This window comes from Mixophyes fleayi, chromosome 5, assembly GCF_038048845.1.
Source record: "Mixophyes fleayi isolate aMixFle1 chromosome 5, aMixFle1.hap1, whole genome shotgun sequence".
Classification (NCBI taxonomy): Eukaryota; Metazoa; Chordata; class Amphibia; order Anura; family Limnodynastidae; genus Mixophyes; species Mixophyes fleayi.
Window position 1 is genome coordinate 56,718,232 of NC_134406.1, and position 15,336 is coordinate 56,733,567.

General features: G+C 39.6%; 1 protein-coding gene across 4 annotated transcripts; it reads right to left on the reverse strand.

Annotated features, from left to right (window-relative positions):
• Positions 1-243: 243 nt before the first annotated feature.
• TRA2A (transformer 2 alpha homolog) lies at positions 244-14,819 on the reverse strand. 4 transcript variants are annotated; one of them, XM_075212231.1, is made up of 9 exons: positions 14,603-14,818; positions 9,315-9,448; positions 8,634-8,799; positions 7,798-7,872; positions 7,299-7,487; positions 3,130-3,245; positions 2,637-2,747; positions 1,539-1,606; positions 244-665 (listed from the first exon to the last, which is right to left on the reverse strand). In XM_075212231.1, exons 1-9 carry the CDS (start codon positions 14,636-14,638, stop codon positions 655-657), a joined length of 906 nt encoding a protein of 301 aa, XP_075068332.1. In that variant the 5' UTR covers positions 14,639-14,818; the 3' UTR covers positions 244-654. The 4 variants fall into 4 exon arrangements, with proteins under 4 accessions (XP_075068332.1, XP_075068331.1, XP_075068334.1 ...); XM_075212230.1 differs by having other exon boundaries at positions 1,539-1,609; positions 14,603-14,816; XM_075212233.1 differs by lacking the exon at positions 7,798-7,872 and having other exon boundaries at positions 14,603-14,819.
• Positions 14,820-15,336: the final 517 nt, after the last annotated feature.

The following is a 15,336-nucleotide window of genomic DNA, read 5'->3' on the forward strand; positions in this document are numbered from 1 at the left end:
AGCAGTATTGTGTCAGTGCACTTTAGCAAGCTATCATTGGGTGGTTTTACTGTATTGACCTACAACTCTAGTTCTACTTTTCAACAAACATTTGATATTTGTAATTGTTTCTTTGCAATGCTGTGCCTTCCGAATCATGCTATGTAATATCACTCGTTATGACGATAGCAGCCATGCTGTGTCACTATCGTGCTTTATACTGTGAACTGACCGACTCTTTGAATAAAACACCAAACCTGCAAGTGGTTTTACATTTTTTACTATACACAGTAACCATCACAAAAACAAAAGTTCCCTTGCAATTAGAATGCTCTTTAAATAGTTTGTTCACAAAATAAATGGGAACTTAACAGAAGCACTGGGGATAAAAAAAAAAAAAATAGATTTCTCTTTGCTTGGATTTTAAAGTCTCCCGAGAAGAAAAAACAAAAATCAGAAAAAAAACAAACGAAAAGCAACTAGATACATCTCTGAAAGGTTATTTTACTTGCATCTGTCTGGATGTTGGATACTACACCAAACTAAAGCAATGCTGCTATCAATTTCAGGTTCACAGAACAACAGAAAACGACAGATTTCAAAATGTGTAATAAATCCTTAAAAATGGTTGTCAATTGGAAACGTTGATATTAAAAAGTCTGCATCTCGTAAGTTTCAATAGCGTCCTATAAATGGGGTGGAGGAGATAAAAAAAATTTAGTATGACAGCAAAACAAATTCACCCATTTAATCTAAATAAAGCCAAAGCACAAACTGTTTTTGTTAAACTGTTTAAAGAAATGCCATTTACATGTATGTTAAAGCATGGCTTGCGTGAAAGCTAGATTACAAAAATATTTTTTTTTAAGCAGCATGCAGTTAGGAGTATTTCCCATAACTGTTCTGCTTTTCACAACACTGCCACCTGCAAGAGCCTTAATAACATTTACTATTAACAGAACACAGACTGCATGCATTCTGAAAAGAAAATATTGCAAGTCACATTCTAAAGTGGTTTATTTGCAATGGAGGAATTTACCTACATTCTGTGAGCATACTGCACCCACCAGTGGTTGTCTGCTCAAGGCACATTGCCCTACATTCAACATTTTGGTCTGTCTACCATTATAAATGGTCTACAATATGTCATGTCACACAATGAGTGACCAAATATTCTTACTAGCCTTCAAACTGCATTCATCTTGTGAATGTGCACAGGGCTGTGCACCAAAGGTGCACCTGAAACCACCAAGTACATACAATGCAGGGGTTACCATGTCAAGTCCATCACCTCCCAAATACCACCCTGTTCACCCACGCTGATGTCTTGGCATATACATGAGGTTGACTGGATGCAATTAAGCATCTTTAGGTTGTGGTTTCACTAGACATTAGGATGCTCCATGTTCTGCCCTCCTTAAAGCAATGGTGAAGTTGTGGGATTATTCTCTTAAATATGGCTGATTATTTTCCCACTGTGTGATGGAAGCTTTACACATGTTCAAATGGTACTTCCGAGTAACCATAATAGTACTTGCAAAAATAAATAAACTACTCACTTGGACTGTATGAACGGGACCTCGACCTGGATCTGTAGCGGCTGTAATATGGTGAAGGGGATCGTCTCCTGCTAGGAGTTGAGAATGAAAAGTTACATAAACCCAACAAATATACTCCAGTGTAAACAGACTTAAGCCCCGTATAAAGAAAAAAAACAAAAAACAAAAGAAAAACCCCACACCATTAATCTGTATCTATGGGCCAAATATGCTCTAAAAATAACAAACATATCTTTCCTCCATCATTTTGATATGGAAGAGGCCATGTATATGCATTACAGGCCGTCAAAACAAAACACTGGGTTTGAATGGAGTAGTGGAAGTAGCTCTTTGCTCTACACTGTCCAATCCAAGGACATAGAAGTACTGGCTGGGCTACACCTGGCCCCCACATACCTCAAAGCTGCAAGAATAAGTTCCTATTTGGAAGCACTGTACTAGTTTTCCCCCCTCAAGCACTAAAGCATGCATTAAGAGAACCCCCTCCATTGAGCTTGATCCTGTATGACCTAACTTGCATAGCTTTTGCATCGCAAATTATCAAACACTTCAGGATATATTTGCTAAACTGCAGGTTTTAATAAGTGGATATGTTGCCTATATCGACCAATCAGATCCTAGCATGTTCTAAATATACAAGAATCTGATTGGTTGCTATAGGAAAAACTTGCAAAAAATAAATAAATAAATATTTATAATAAATATCTATATCTATATCTCCCCACCAACCCTGAGAAACGGAGCTAGGACAGGGCATATCAATGAATAATTTGATTAGTGTTCATCAGTATTCTCCCCAGCACCAATTTTCTGTGTGCTCCACCCAGCTGTTTTTACTTGTCACCCAGCTCTTAGAGCCCAACAGAGTCCTGTTTCTCCTACTGTAACAGGCACTATATGTGAGCACTGCAGCCCAGCAGTGTGTGTTAGAACACAGGTCTGGGCAAAAACCGCCAACATTTTTCATTATTGCAAATTATTCTACCTGCCAGCTTCTCAATGCCACCCGGCTGGCAGAATTTTCTGGGGAGAACACTCATGTTTGTACAATGAAGAGTCTACAATATACATAGTATTGAAGGAGATCATAGAACTTACTTGTTGTATCTGTAATCACATTCCTCGTATCGGTCATACCCACCACGGTCATATCCTCTGTCATAGTAATCTCGACGCCTTCCACTACTACTGCCGCTGCTACTTCCACCACTGCAGAAATAATTTATAACCCTACAGTTAGAAGCATGTCAAAACCCATTCCAAGTGTGATGCAATTCAACCATAAACATTAATATGGGTCTCTGCAACAATTTTAAGAAGACCTACTCCAAAGTCTGTACCATATTCATTACTATGGGCAAGATAGTGCCTCAAAAAATAGTAGTATCCATCGAGACAAAGCACCTTTTAAAATTGTCAATTTTAAGACAGTGGCTAAATGGATGCAAATGGAAATAGGAGTTTAAAGATTGGAATAGTGTAACACTCAGGCAGGAATTCATTTACATATGTATTGTAAACTATACAAATTCTGGGAGTCACTGACCTGAGCATTTATATAAAATGAAGATGGACAGTAAAAGCTACTCACTGTGTGGGTCTCCCCATGTAGATGCCTGGAGTGGGAGTGTGTGCTCGTTTTGTGATTGAATAGTCAACACGGATCCTTCTGCCGTCCAATTCCATTCCATTAGCATGTTCCATGGCCTGAAAACAAACAGAAACATTACTATAGATAGGACTTAAAAACTAGCTCAAGACCATAAACAAGCACATTAGGGTATTACTTGCTAAAAATAGGACAAATCATACTTAAGCAAGCAGTACCTGTGGAGACGTTTTTAAACCACATCTACCACGCTTTACGACCTGTTATAAACTAACTACCTCCGCATCTAGACGGCCCCGTACGGGCCCCGCCGCGGGTGACAGCCGCACAACACACTGCCTCTGGCGGTGCACAATATCCGCGCCGGTACTGGAGGGGTTAAGCTGTGCACGTGGTCGGGCTGCCATTTGGCGCTTCTCCCCGCCTCGCGGCTGCCATCTCACAGCTCGCTCCCCGCCCCCACTCCTCTTCCTGCTGCGCTAAAATGGCGGCATGCCCGGAGCTCCACCATGTTGTAACGTCCCATGTCAGCCGTCCTGTGCGGGAACTGATCAGTCTTCATGTGACACCCAGAGTACGCCAAAGGTGTCTCCATATGTATGTTACGTAATACAGCACGGTATCCGCCATGTTCGGAGTGTGAGCAGCGAGACATGTGGGAGATTGCTTACTAGCTCTGCTCGTGTACACCAAGATCTCACATTACATGTCAAAACTCCGACTATGAGGAGCTTGGCAAAGTCAAGTGTCTCACACCCCAATGTACCAAGATCGGAGGTCACACTATACGTATCTCACAATCATAACATGAGGCCAGGGTCAAAAGCTTCCGGCCTGTCCGCAGCACTGATGGCCGCACACGCAGGAGGTAGTGTCCCAGTGGAGCTGCTAACCCCACACGAGTGTGACAGGAAGCAGATAACCACGCTGCACCGAGCGCGCAGTAATGTGCCGTGATAACACGTCCGCTGTCTGCCACCTGGTGGCCGCCAGGCGCACTAGCAGCCAAGAAATCAAGTTCTGCAAAGCAGCTCTTTCCAGCCATAAGAGATTACGTCCTAAGTTTTCATTGCAAAATATTGTGTACTCAACAGTAACAAACCGAGGTGGTTCATCTATCGGCTAAACATAAAACATTTCAAATGCCAATGCAAGTCTTAAAGGATCTCATCTAAAGTCTAGTACTGGATGCTAGTTACTTATGTTAACATTAAATGCAAGTGGAATGGAGATCCCAAATCTGGTCTTTCAGTTCCACTGAACCCAGAAAAGGTGTTTCACACTTGTACACATTTTTGGATATACAGCAGCTCTTTTCTATCAAGTTAAATATGGATTTTGATGGAAATTAACTAAAGTTTCATATACTGTCTTCAAGTTTATCTCCACAGTACAGCAACATATTGACCCAAACACAGGGCCTTTTTAAAAAGGTATGGCTCTGAAGACGCTGCATGCATAAACAGACAAGGTGAACAGCATGGTGGCGTCTTGTACTTTTGCGCTGACCTGCCAGTCATGTTCCTAAACTGGCTGCCTAGATCTCGAGGTGTGCAGGAAATTGGTCCAGAAGAGCAAGGTACATAAAATGATCTCTTGGGAGAAGGGGTTGCAAAGTAACTTTGTATGCTAAATAGTAGTTTACAGGAAACTGTAATAAAGCAATGCAAAAGGAATAAATAAAATCTGTGTGGGCAGCACAGTGGCCTAGTGGTTAGCACTTCTGCCTCACAGCACTGGGGTCATGAGTTTGATTCCCGACCATGGCCTTATCTGTGTGGAGTTTGTATGTTGTCCCTTTGTTTGCGTGGGTTTCCTCCGGGTGCTCCGGTTTCCTCCCACACTCCAAAAACATACTGGTAGGTTAATTGGCTGCTATCTAAAATTGACCCTAGTCTCTCCCTCTCTGTCTGTGTGAGTGTGTGTCTATATTGGGAAATTTAGACTAAGCTCCAATGGGGCAGGGACTGATGTGAGTAAGTTCTCTGTACAGCGCTGCGGAATTAGTGGCGCTATATAAATAATGATGATGAATCTGTCAGCAAGCTAAGTGAGCTGAGCATATAAACCATGAGACTTGAAATCCCAGTTTATTTGTGGCCACCAGTCAGTTACTGTCCAGCTGTTCCAGTGGGCAGCTAGAGCCCTATTTATAAAACCCTAACATGTAGCAACTGCTTTTTTCCCCCTCAAGGTTCAGGCATTTTTAAGTAAAATATTAATTTAAGAAAAGCCCAACAGGAGATATCGCTTGCATTAGGCAAATTACTGCATTAACCACAGTCCTCATAATAGTAAATGGGAACTGCGGTCTGGACAATTTAGGTTCTTGGAATTTGTCCCCAATAGCCATTTAAACATATAGAGAACACTGGGAGAGGGATCTTCAGATCCCTCACTGCAGCTTACCTGCTGCAGCTATGCACATGCGGGACCTTAGGTTGCGCATGCACAAAGTCACTTGGCGATAGTAACTAGATTTGAAAGGCAAGTAAAGCCATCACTGAGACAGCGTTTTTAATAAATTCATTGCAATGATTAGCAGGGTTTTGCTCCGTTCATTAACAGGCCCCATACTCTGCCAGAAATACAGCATTGCATAAAATTACATGCCCTACACAAATACAAAAGGAGGGGGTTGTGGTAGGAGTGCTTCAAGAAGGAACTGTAGTCAACTTATAGTATATAAATTTTAGTGCGTATAATAATCATTAGTCATCACATGCCACTCACCATCTTAGAAAATCAAGTTAAACTACTGTACTACTAAAAGCTTTGTAGCCAGGTGGGATGTGATAGGCTTACACTGCCAACATGTGCACAACAGTGTGGGCAGTTTTGTTTTAGAGGAAAAGCCCCATTACAAGGGAAGGTAACAGCAAAAGCAATTTACCCATGATTAACATTTGCATGAAGTGGCCGCTTCATAACCTTTGTGATGAGAACTATTTACAAGCACAGTGAGGACATACACAGACAGGGCAATCTTAAATCTGAACTTTAAATCAGAATCTCAATTAAAAGGTGAAGTCATTTTAAACACTTTACGTACATGCATTGCCTGAGTTTTACTCGGACCTGCAATTTACAATAGTTCGTACAGCAGAGTCATGAAGGCACTTGCATCTATGACCCAATATCTGCAAAATCAGTAGTTTGTTCATGTTTTAAATCCAGAATGCAGTGAGCAAATTCCGACAAACCACTTATTTGAATGATCCTTAAAACGTCAGTTAGGATATGTCAGGGTTTCCTAAGCACCCATAAGACAGACATTCATAAGAAACAAATATGTAGAGACATAAAAAAATGTCACTTGCATAAAACCAGAGTTGCGCCAGTCTGTTGCAATTTTAAAGTAAGACACTCCACTAATATTGGGACAGGAATGTATACACTAACTATAGTTGAGAAACCAGTTAGAGGCATAGACAAGCATTTTGTCATTGTTTTAATAGCGCATGTTCCCAAACCTTTCGGCAGTATTAGTGTACTATGCACACTTAAATGACATTTGCACTATAGGATTAAAGAGTCTGTTCAGTGAAGACAGGATTTGCCAAATTTGTGGGGCATACATTTAAAGATTTGTACTTCATAAACTTGACACTACCTTAAAAAGGTTCAGTAGACTATATACATGTTTACGTGTACATATTTGGCAGTGTTATAAGAGCTATATATAATCTATGTTTGAAGAGCTTATCAGAACCAGATACACAACTGTAAAAGGATAATTCACCATACACCATGAAACCAAACATACATTTTGGCTGAAAAAAAAAAAAAAAGACTGATAACTGCATAGTAGCTGGTACAGCAAAAATAAACATAAAAAAATTTCACTTTCAAACATAAGTTTAGGCTTCATTATGTTTGATAGCAGAATAAGTTTACTATACCAACTCTTGAAAGTATAATGCACCAGTTAGGGTTCAATACCAGCACTGACATGAGTCTAAGGTCAAGGCCTTGAATATTTAAAAATAATTTATCCATGTGAAGTCAGACATCAATGCATTTTTTACACAGCTGATCAATAAGACAAAAGTCCATTATCCATGTCACACCAATAACCAAGTTACAGCATTTAGGATGTAAAGTGGCTCGCAGCCATACATGTTAACAAATATTTGCATTTATCAAGTTACCTCTCTGGAATCCTCAATGCGTTCAAAATAGACAAAAGCAAATCCCCTTGACCGCCCAGTCCGTTGATCATAAACTACATTGACACCACCAAGGGGGCCATAGCGTGAGAACACTTCTCTTAGATCTCGCTCTGTTGTGTACAAGCTCAAGCCAAAGACTCCAACACACGTGTTTGGATCTGGGTTTGCCTAAGAAAAACAAAATGCAAAACAAGTTTACATTGGTTTGTAACCTCTTCATGGCCTAGCCAGTTTATTCAATTTTGAAGTGCCTTTTCAGACAAAAATGTTAGTTTACTAAAGTAAAATGTAATCTTGATTTTTGTGATAGATCTTTCTTTTGACAGTAAATTGGCATACCTTTTGTCTATTATATAGAAAAGTTGGCAAAATTAGGGAACACTTTCAAGATTTTGTTTTCGGTAGTTTACATAATTAGTGCACGCCCAATACAGCAGGAATCCCACATAGACTTTTTTTTAAACAGCAAGTTTTGTACCTCTTTAACATGATGCTGATGGTCATTTTTCTTGGAGGTCCTCCTATTACTCAGTGTTTCCTTTGCAAAATCGATCTGTAGGGGAGATTTTAATATGGCTGCTATGGCCGTCACTGCAAAAAGTCTGTCACAAACTGAAGCATTGATTTCGGCTTCAACACAAGAGATTGTAACCTGATCTGAGTGAGAGTCAGTCAGTCACAGAGCTGCTTGGTGGTCAGGTGTTAGAGAAACAAGGAAAGGGGGCAATATTTTTCTAGTAATATTGATTTTACAGAAGCATACGTCTTTTAGAAGGAATTGCAGTGTTAACAAACCTAAAATTGTTACCAGTTATTTAGCGTATAAAGCGTTTAACTTTGAAAGCATAGCTTTGGAAATAGCCGTGTATTCCATCCATTCCCACTGGTTTTTTTTATTTATGATCTTTAACTGGAGGAGACCCTGGATTGATAGCTGTTCCCTTTTGCCAGAACTAATGTGTAAATTGTATTTAAGAATAGTTAGATCACTGTACTAGCATACAGGAGACCAGATACAGATTCTTCTCTCCTGCACTGCCATCAGCGTGGGATTCTTAGGACAGGATTTCATACATGGAAGCTCAATGAGCGCTATGTACTCCAAACAGGAGTTGTATAAACTGCTCATGCACCCTCCCATTGGTCCCCCGGTTGAAAGCAGGGGTTAAAGTCTGCACCATGACCATTTTTGCCTCAATTTTAAAACAATGGTGCAGAAATGAAAAGCTACCGCAACACTGATCAAAGGTGGCAAGTGGTTAAAGATGGGAATATATACAGACTGGAAAACAAATTGGTATACATCACACATACCCTGCTGCCATTGTGCCTCCTCCTGTTAGACATTGGAGAGTGACTGCGACTCCTCCGGCGCCTATATTCTGGTGTGTATGATTTGCTCTTTGATCGTCTTCTGTGTGAATGGGATCGGGACCTGGAGCGGGAATATCTCTTGTGGGAGCGCCTTCTAGATCTTGACCTAATCGAAAAAATGTAAAATCCTTTTCCACGCTATGGTATTTTTACACTTTTTGTTATATTTTTTAAAAGACAGCCAGGAAATTTAAACAGTTTCTATGAATGACTTCGATCAGCCAATCAACATAACTCATCCCCTTTCTTTCCAATGGTACAGAGTTAGGAGACAGTCACAAGATATCCTAACTTATTTGCACAAGATAGCTCTGAAAATGTGATTAGATTCTAGGGATGGGTCCAGGTATAGCTTGCTGAAGCTCCTGGCCACATTTCAGAGCAAAGGCTTCAGCATTATAGCTGCAATAGTACAGGACAATTTCTTGTCATACGTAACTATATGATTGGTATCTCAATAATTAGGCCAAGCATCAAGAGTACATTTGGGATCTCTAATGTACTGTATGAAAGTAACAATGGATTGAATAGAAAGTTAAGTTGTAAATTATCTTCATTCTAAATGCAAACCAAAAAGCAAAATATTTATCAACACTAAAAATATTGCCAGATTTTACTTACCGAGATTTTGACCTGGATCGGGAACGAGATTCAGATCTCTTGGAAGCCCTTGACCCACTTCGGGAGCGAGATCGACTCTCAGATTTTGCACGGGCAGCACTTTCAGCAGGCGACTTGGTATGGGAGCGTGATGCCTAACAGAATAAAGTAAATTAAAAATAGAACATATCTAAGAAATTCCTATCTGTATACAACACAAATTACATAAACCTGGAAAACAAGGGGTTAGGTTACCTTTTTTTACCCTCTAACTGTCCATGTTTAACCCTTAATGATATAATTTTCTCTAGTGGAACCCTATTTGAACCAGATGACCAAATTTTCTGTTAACTAAAATCATGCAACGTCATTAATTTGATCATACAGACACTGGGAACATAAACCATACATTTACTTAACCTAGGACCCATTCATTCTTCCAGATTCTTTTAATTCTACGTCACTCTTGCTTTAAACTTTTCTTCATTCTTCATTTTTTTCATTTTTCAACTTGGTGTATTCTTCCCCAATTCAACCAATTCATTAAAGCCTTAAACATATTCAAGAGCTTCTATCTGAACAATCTTCTGTTCAATTTTTCCCCCATTCAATTGATATTTTCTGATCTTTACAACTTTTCATTAGCCTTCTTTTATCTTGCTTTCTCTTCAACATTCTTGGAATAAACTCTTCAATTTCTTCACGAACATTAACCTTAATGGAAAAAGAACATTTAGTATATTTAAGCATGTAGGGACTAGATCAGTGATGGCTAACCTGTGACACTCCAGGTGTTTGTGAAACTACAAGCCCCAGCATGCTTTGCCAGTAGATAACTAGCTAAATGGCAAAGCATGCTGGGGCTTGTAGTTTCACAAACACCTGGAGTGTCACAGCTTAGCCATCACTGGACTAGATACTCTTCTGCGGCAATGAAATTATGAAAAGCCAGCAGATTGAGTATAAACAGAATTTGCCACGGTCTCCCTGCTGAAATCACCTGATCACCTCTCTTCAGGACATCTGCCATAACGCAACTCACTCAATACAAAAAAAGCCTATTATCTAGACTGCCTTGCCTTCAACATCACTACAATTATCAGTTTTGATTTAATCATCTCTTCAGAGCTGCTCAAAAGCCCATTAGAAAAACTATTTTTTTTAATGTCAAACTTCACACTTAGATTTTGACCTGGGATTTCCTTTGCGAACACTTTGGATCATCAACAGAACGCATGATAACTAGGTGAACACAGACTAACATGACAAATAGATCATGTCTGCTGGTCAAATGAACTATAAAGACTTTTAAAACACTTGAGTACATGCACAGTATATCACAAATCAAATCTGGGGGAAATGCAATGGTTCATCCACAATCCTTTTATCTGGCTACCAGATTTGAAATTAAAGTTGCAGAGGAAATAGCTCTAAAGTTAGTTGCCAGCAAAACTGGACAAATGTACCAAAAATATGTTGCAAAACACCAGTATATACAGCTACTGAAAATCTTTACACCTAAGTGAACAAACATCTGACCACAAATATTTTCTATCAAATTCTTTGGGCCACCTAGATGCAGACTTCAATATTTTGCCAGACTGGTTCACATAACAAACCCACAAATCAGAGGTCCATTCCAAGGTCATTGTATGCCAAAGTAGTTTTAAAGTTAGCCCCACAAAGACTGCTTTGTAGCAAAAACAGGGAATGTTTCTAAAAGTTTTTATCATAGTCGTTTTAGAAGAAAACAATTCCTAGAACTCAATGGCTCAGCTTTACACAGGCCATTACAGATTGCAATATTCAGCTATGACCCAACATGAACTATTGCAGTTAACAGGACAACTCCCAGTAAACCATTTTCTTTATGCAATATATTAAATCAGTCTTAATTCAGCTTACAATAAACATTCGCACTGTGCCATCTCCAGACAGCACAGTAGCGATGACTACATATTTCAGCTTTAAAATGTGTGCATGCAGCACTTTCACATTTTGAACCCTACTGGAAGACACCAGGGGGTATTCAATTGTTAGCATTAACAGGAAAAACGAGCGCTCAAAAAATCTTAGCGTTATAACGGTAATTACTCGCGAAATTTCAGCTCGCAGCCCCTTGAGCGGTGAGCTGAAATTCCGCGAGTAAACTACCGTATTAACGCTTTTCGAGCGCAATATTACCGTATAAACGGTAATATTTTTTGAGCGCTCGTTTTTTCCCGTTAACGCTAACAATTGAATACCCCCTCAACAGTGTTTTTCATTGAATACCAGTTATCAACACTAAAGTCTTGCATACCCCCAGGGCTTGTTCACACCTATCTGCTATGCTTTTCAGCAGCAAAAACCTCATTTCCATTACTACATTGTAAAAACGGCCCATTTCAAGTTTTAGAACATAGAACATCCTATTTCTTACGCATTAACTGAGATTTTGCTAGAATAGATTTTATTTGTAAATGTGCAGTGTACTAGAAGAGCAAAATAGCTAGTTTAAAAAAAATAAATTAAAAACAAAAAAAACACACACACCACACTTCTAGAGAATGTTTTAATTTTCACACACTTCAACCCATTTCCAAGCAATAAACATGAGTGCTGTAGTTTTCTCTCCAGAAAGCCACATCCTAAAATGTGCTATAACCACCCACCCTACCCAAAACTTTGCATAGGATTGACATCTTAACTGATTCATTGGTCATGTTTTACAAGTGTAGCGAAGCCTGACAAACATTCAAAAATTAGAGGGAAAATAAAGCTTCACAATGTGTAACATTTACATAGTTTAAATATCATATATTCTAGGCAACATAAGTGTATTCTGGGCATGAACCAAAAAACATAAAAGTCTATTGTAACGGTCATGCACAAAGTGGCATACTAATTCACCAGATTGCTCCATATGTAGATAGATCTCTAAAGACTCACCTGCCTAACCCACCCTACTCTGAGTAACCCCCCCTTGCTCTTCCACTGAAACCCCTCCACCCTTTGATTGTTTGCACTCAACAGCAGGACCATCCACCCTCTTGTTTTGTCTGTACATCACTTCCCCAATCGCTTTGTTTGTCATCTTCGGTATCATTGCCATTCCTGTAATAGGACTTAATAAAGGTTACACTTCTTGTATTACTTCTATTTGTTACCCACACTTCTCAGTACTACTGTGACCTATGTCTACCTTGTTTGTATTACCACCAAGTACGACACTGCAGAACTTTGTGGTATCCTACAAATAAACGCTAACAAGATTATATTTAGACAGCTTTAAGGATTTAAATAGCCACTACTCAAAATATTGAGCCTGGTCATGCTTTTGTCATAAATAATATGGATATATAAAAATATAATATATAAAAACTATAGTCACAAGTCTATAGATTGAATATGGAAAGAGCACTTTGAAAATATGGAAATGTGTTGCTGAATACTTTTTTGCTTTTTACATAAACATTCAACTTTTATTCCATTTAGGAAACTTTGTAACAGTCTATATCACGGGTGTTAATTAAATAACAAATTTGTATAATTTCAGCATGATTGGAACATTAGACTAGTGTACTACACTTCCAACATCAACTCCAAATTATACTAGTATATAAGCACTTTCATTGTTTCTTGTCCGGAATTCTATTCTGTTCATACTGTAAAGGGTTAAGCATGGAAGGATTATTTTTTTACTTGGATAGGGTACCAATGATAAACAATTCAAATATCCACTGTAAGTTGTCAAAAATATGATTAATCTCATGATCTGTAAAACCATTACACTTCTAGTATCAGTTTTAATTACGGAACAGGTGCATTATGAGGAATATTTCAAGCTAAGATATAAAAGACAAAATTCTGGAGAACAATTAAAGATAAACCCACAAAACAATAGCCACTCATTAAGTAGGAACCCAGAACAATTGTGTCAAATCACAGCATAACAATGCAATGTGATTTATTTAATTTTACTATGATAAACGATGGTGTCAAGGTTACTATTCCAGCTTTAAAAGTGCCCTCATCTACAAATTTGTATAAGCATTGCATCACAGCTGAAAACACACAGCACTTTTAGCACAGCTTATGTGTGCTTAGCATGCTCCATGTGACAAGGTATGCTCAATATGCAACAGAGCATTTTTATTAAGCACATCTGTGTTTCAAAACCCAAAACAATTAACAGTTCACAGTTCTATATAACTTAAACATGGAGTTCTTAGCCTGTGTATGACCACCTAAAGACAGCACAGAAGAGAGCACGTTAAACCTAAACAAGTATGTTGTAGAACAAACACTGTCCATTAAGGTTAGGAGGAGCAAGATCAGACAAATGCTGTACAGTATCAAAGAATACTGAAATATAAAAATGGATGTTTTATAGTGCATTAACATATAGAGCCTCCATGAGCATTGCTCTTCCCAAGATATTCATTGTGTGCCCCACCCCATAACTATCTGAAGTTATTTTCCCCATATTTTAAACTGGGGATTTAAAAACAACAGGACAAGTGGGAATTAGACCATAGAACAGTGTTCTCCTTTCTTTGACCTATAAGGACACAGACTGGTACCTGTGACCTGGGCAAACTCCAGGTCATGTGATGGACATAAAACATGGGCAAAATGACAAGATAACTAAACAAAGATGTTTGTCAGGACATGTGAAAGGCAGTAAAAGTTGGAGACTACTATTTTACTGGGTCTAGAGGTTCATCACAAAAATACTATACTGCAACAATATACATTATAACCAATTACAGGTGTAGATGTTTACTGACTTTAAGGGCATTGAAACCAAGTCCAGCATGTCTGCATCAACATTCATGGTACAAAGGCCAGCGCTGCCCTATCCAGGGAACAAGCAGCACCACTGTACATTGATCACAGTGCTATACAGATATGAACCCAGCCTTATCCTACAGGGCTTCTGTGACCCTCGGTGTAGAGCATGACACAATCAGCTCTCTATGTAAAAAGTTGCGTTTAAAGAGTCATTTAAATTCCTGCAAAACGCCAGTCACCACTTGTAAGTTTTGTAGGTAATACCAAAGATCTGAAGTGCACGTAACTTCGTGGTAAGTGTGCACTCACACTCAGACCTGCCCTATACATACCTAGGGAGCGCCTAGCAGGAGCCATCTTCTTCCAGACAGACAATGCCGCCACATCCTCTCCAGGGAACCGCCATCATGCCGGTTACTTACACAAACCGGACCCAAGCACTACTCCAGTAACCCTCACGGGTGTCAGCTTGGGGCCAAAATAAACAAAAAATATAACACTACATTTCATAGCGGTGAAACCCAAATACTTACTCTGCCCTCGAAGTTATTTCCTTCCACGTCACTCATGGCGGCTACTCTACAATCACGAACGACCCGCTTGGACACCGGGTGGGTAAACAGTTGACGACTGTTGCTCCTCTGGCGGTCACGACGTCCACGCTCACCTCACGAGCTCTCTTCGTCTGTCGCGCTCTATCCTCTGCCAACCACCTCACAAAATGGCGTCGTCGTCTTCTTCTGGCGGTTCATAAGGCAGAGCCGGAGGTGGGCGGGGCGTAAGGAGACAATGGCGGCGGGGCGGGTGACGTCACAATAGCCGATGCGTGGTGAATATTCTGTGCAGTAAAAGTGTAATGTATAATGGATATTATCATCCCTACATCACTATTCATGTTATCGTACACACCTATAATCACATGCTTGCAGTAATGGCCGTCAGCTTACATCGGTCACAGGCGTTTGCACTGAATTATTTGCTAAAATTAAAACAATAGATAAGTTTAATTCGTTAGTTTATTACTACATGATAATAAAACACATGTCTGACTGATGCCAGTGAAGTAAGTAGTAAACAGTTTGGGATGTGTTGTTAGTACATGGTATTCAATGTGTATTTTAATAACGTTATACGTAACGTGATTGTTTCCTGAAACTGAAAGCGGTGATGGCGGGTAGAGGCGGGAGAGGTGGCCTGGGCGCGGTCCTGGCCTACTCTGCAGGGAGTCTTTGTCACGGTCGCCGATCTGCGGTTTCACTGCACACAG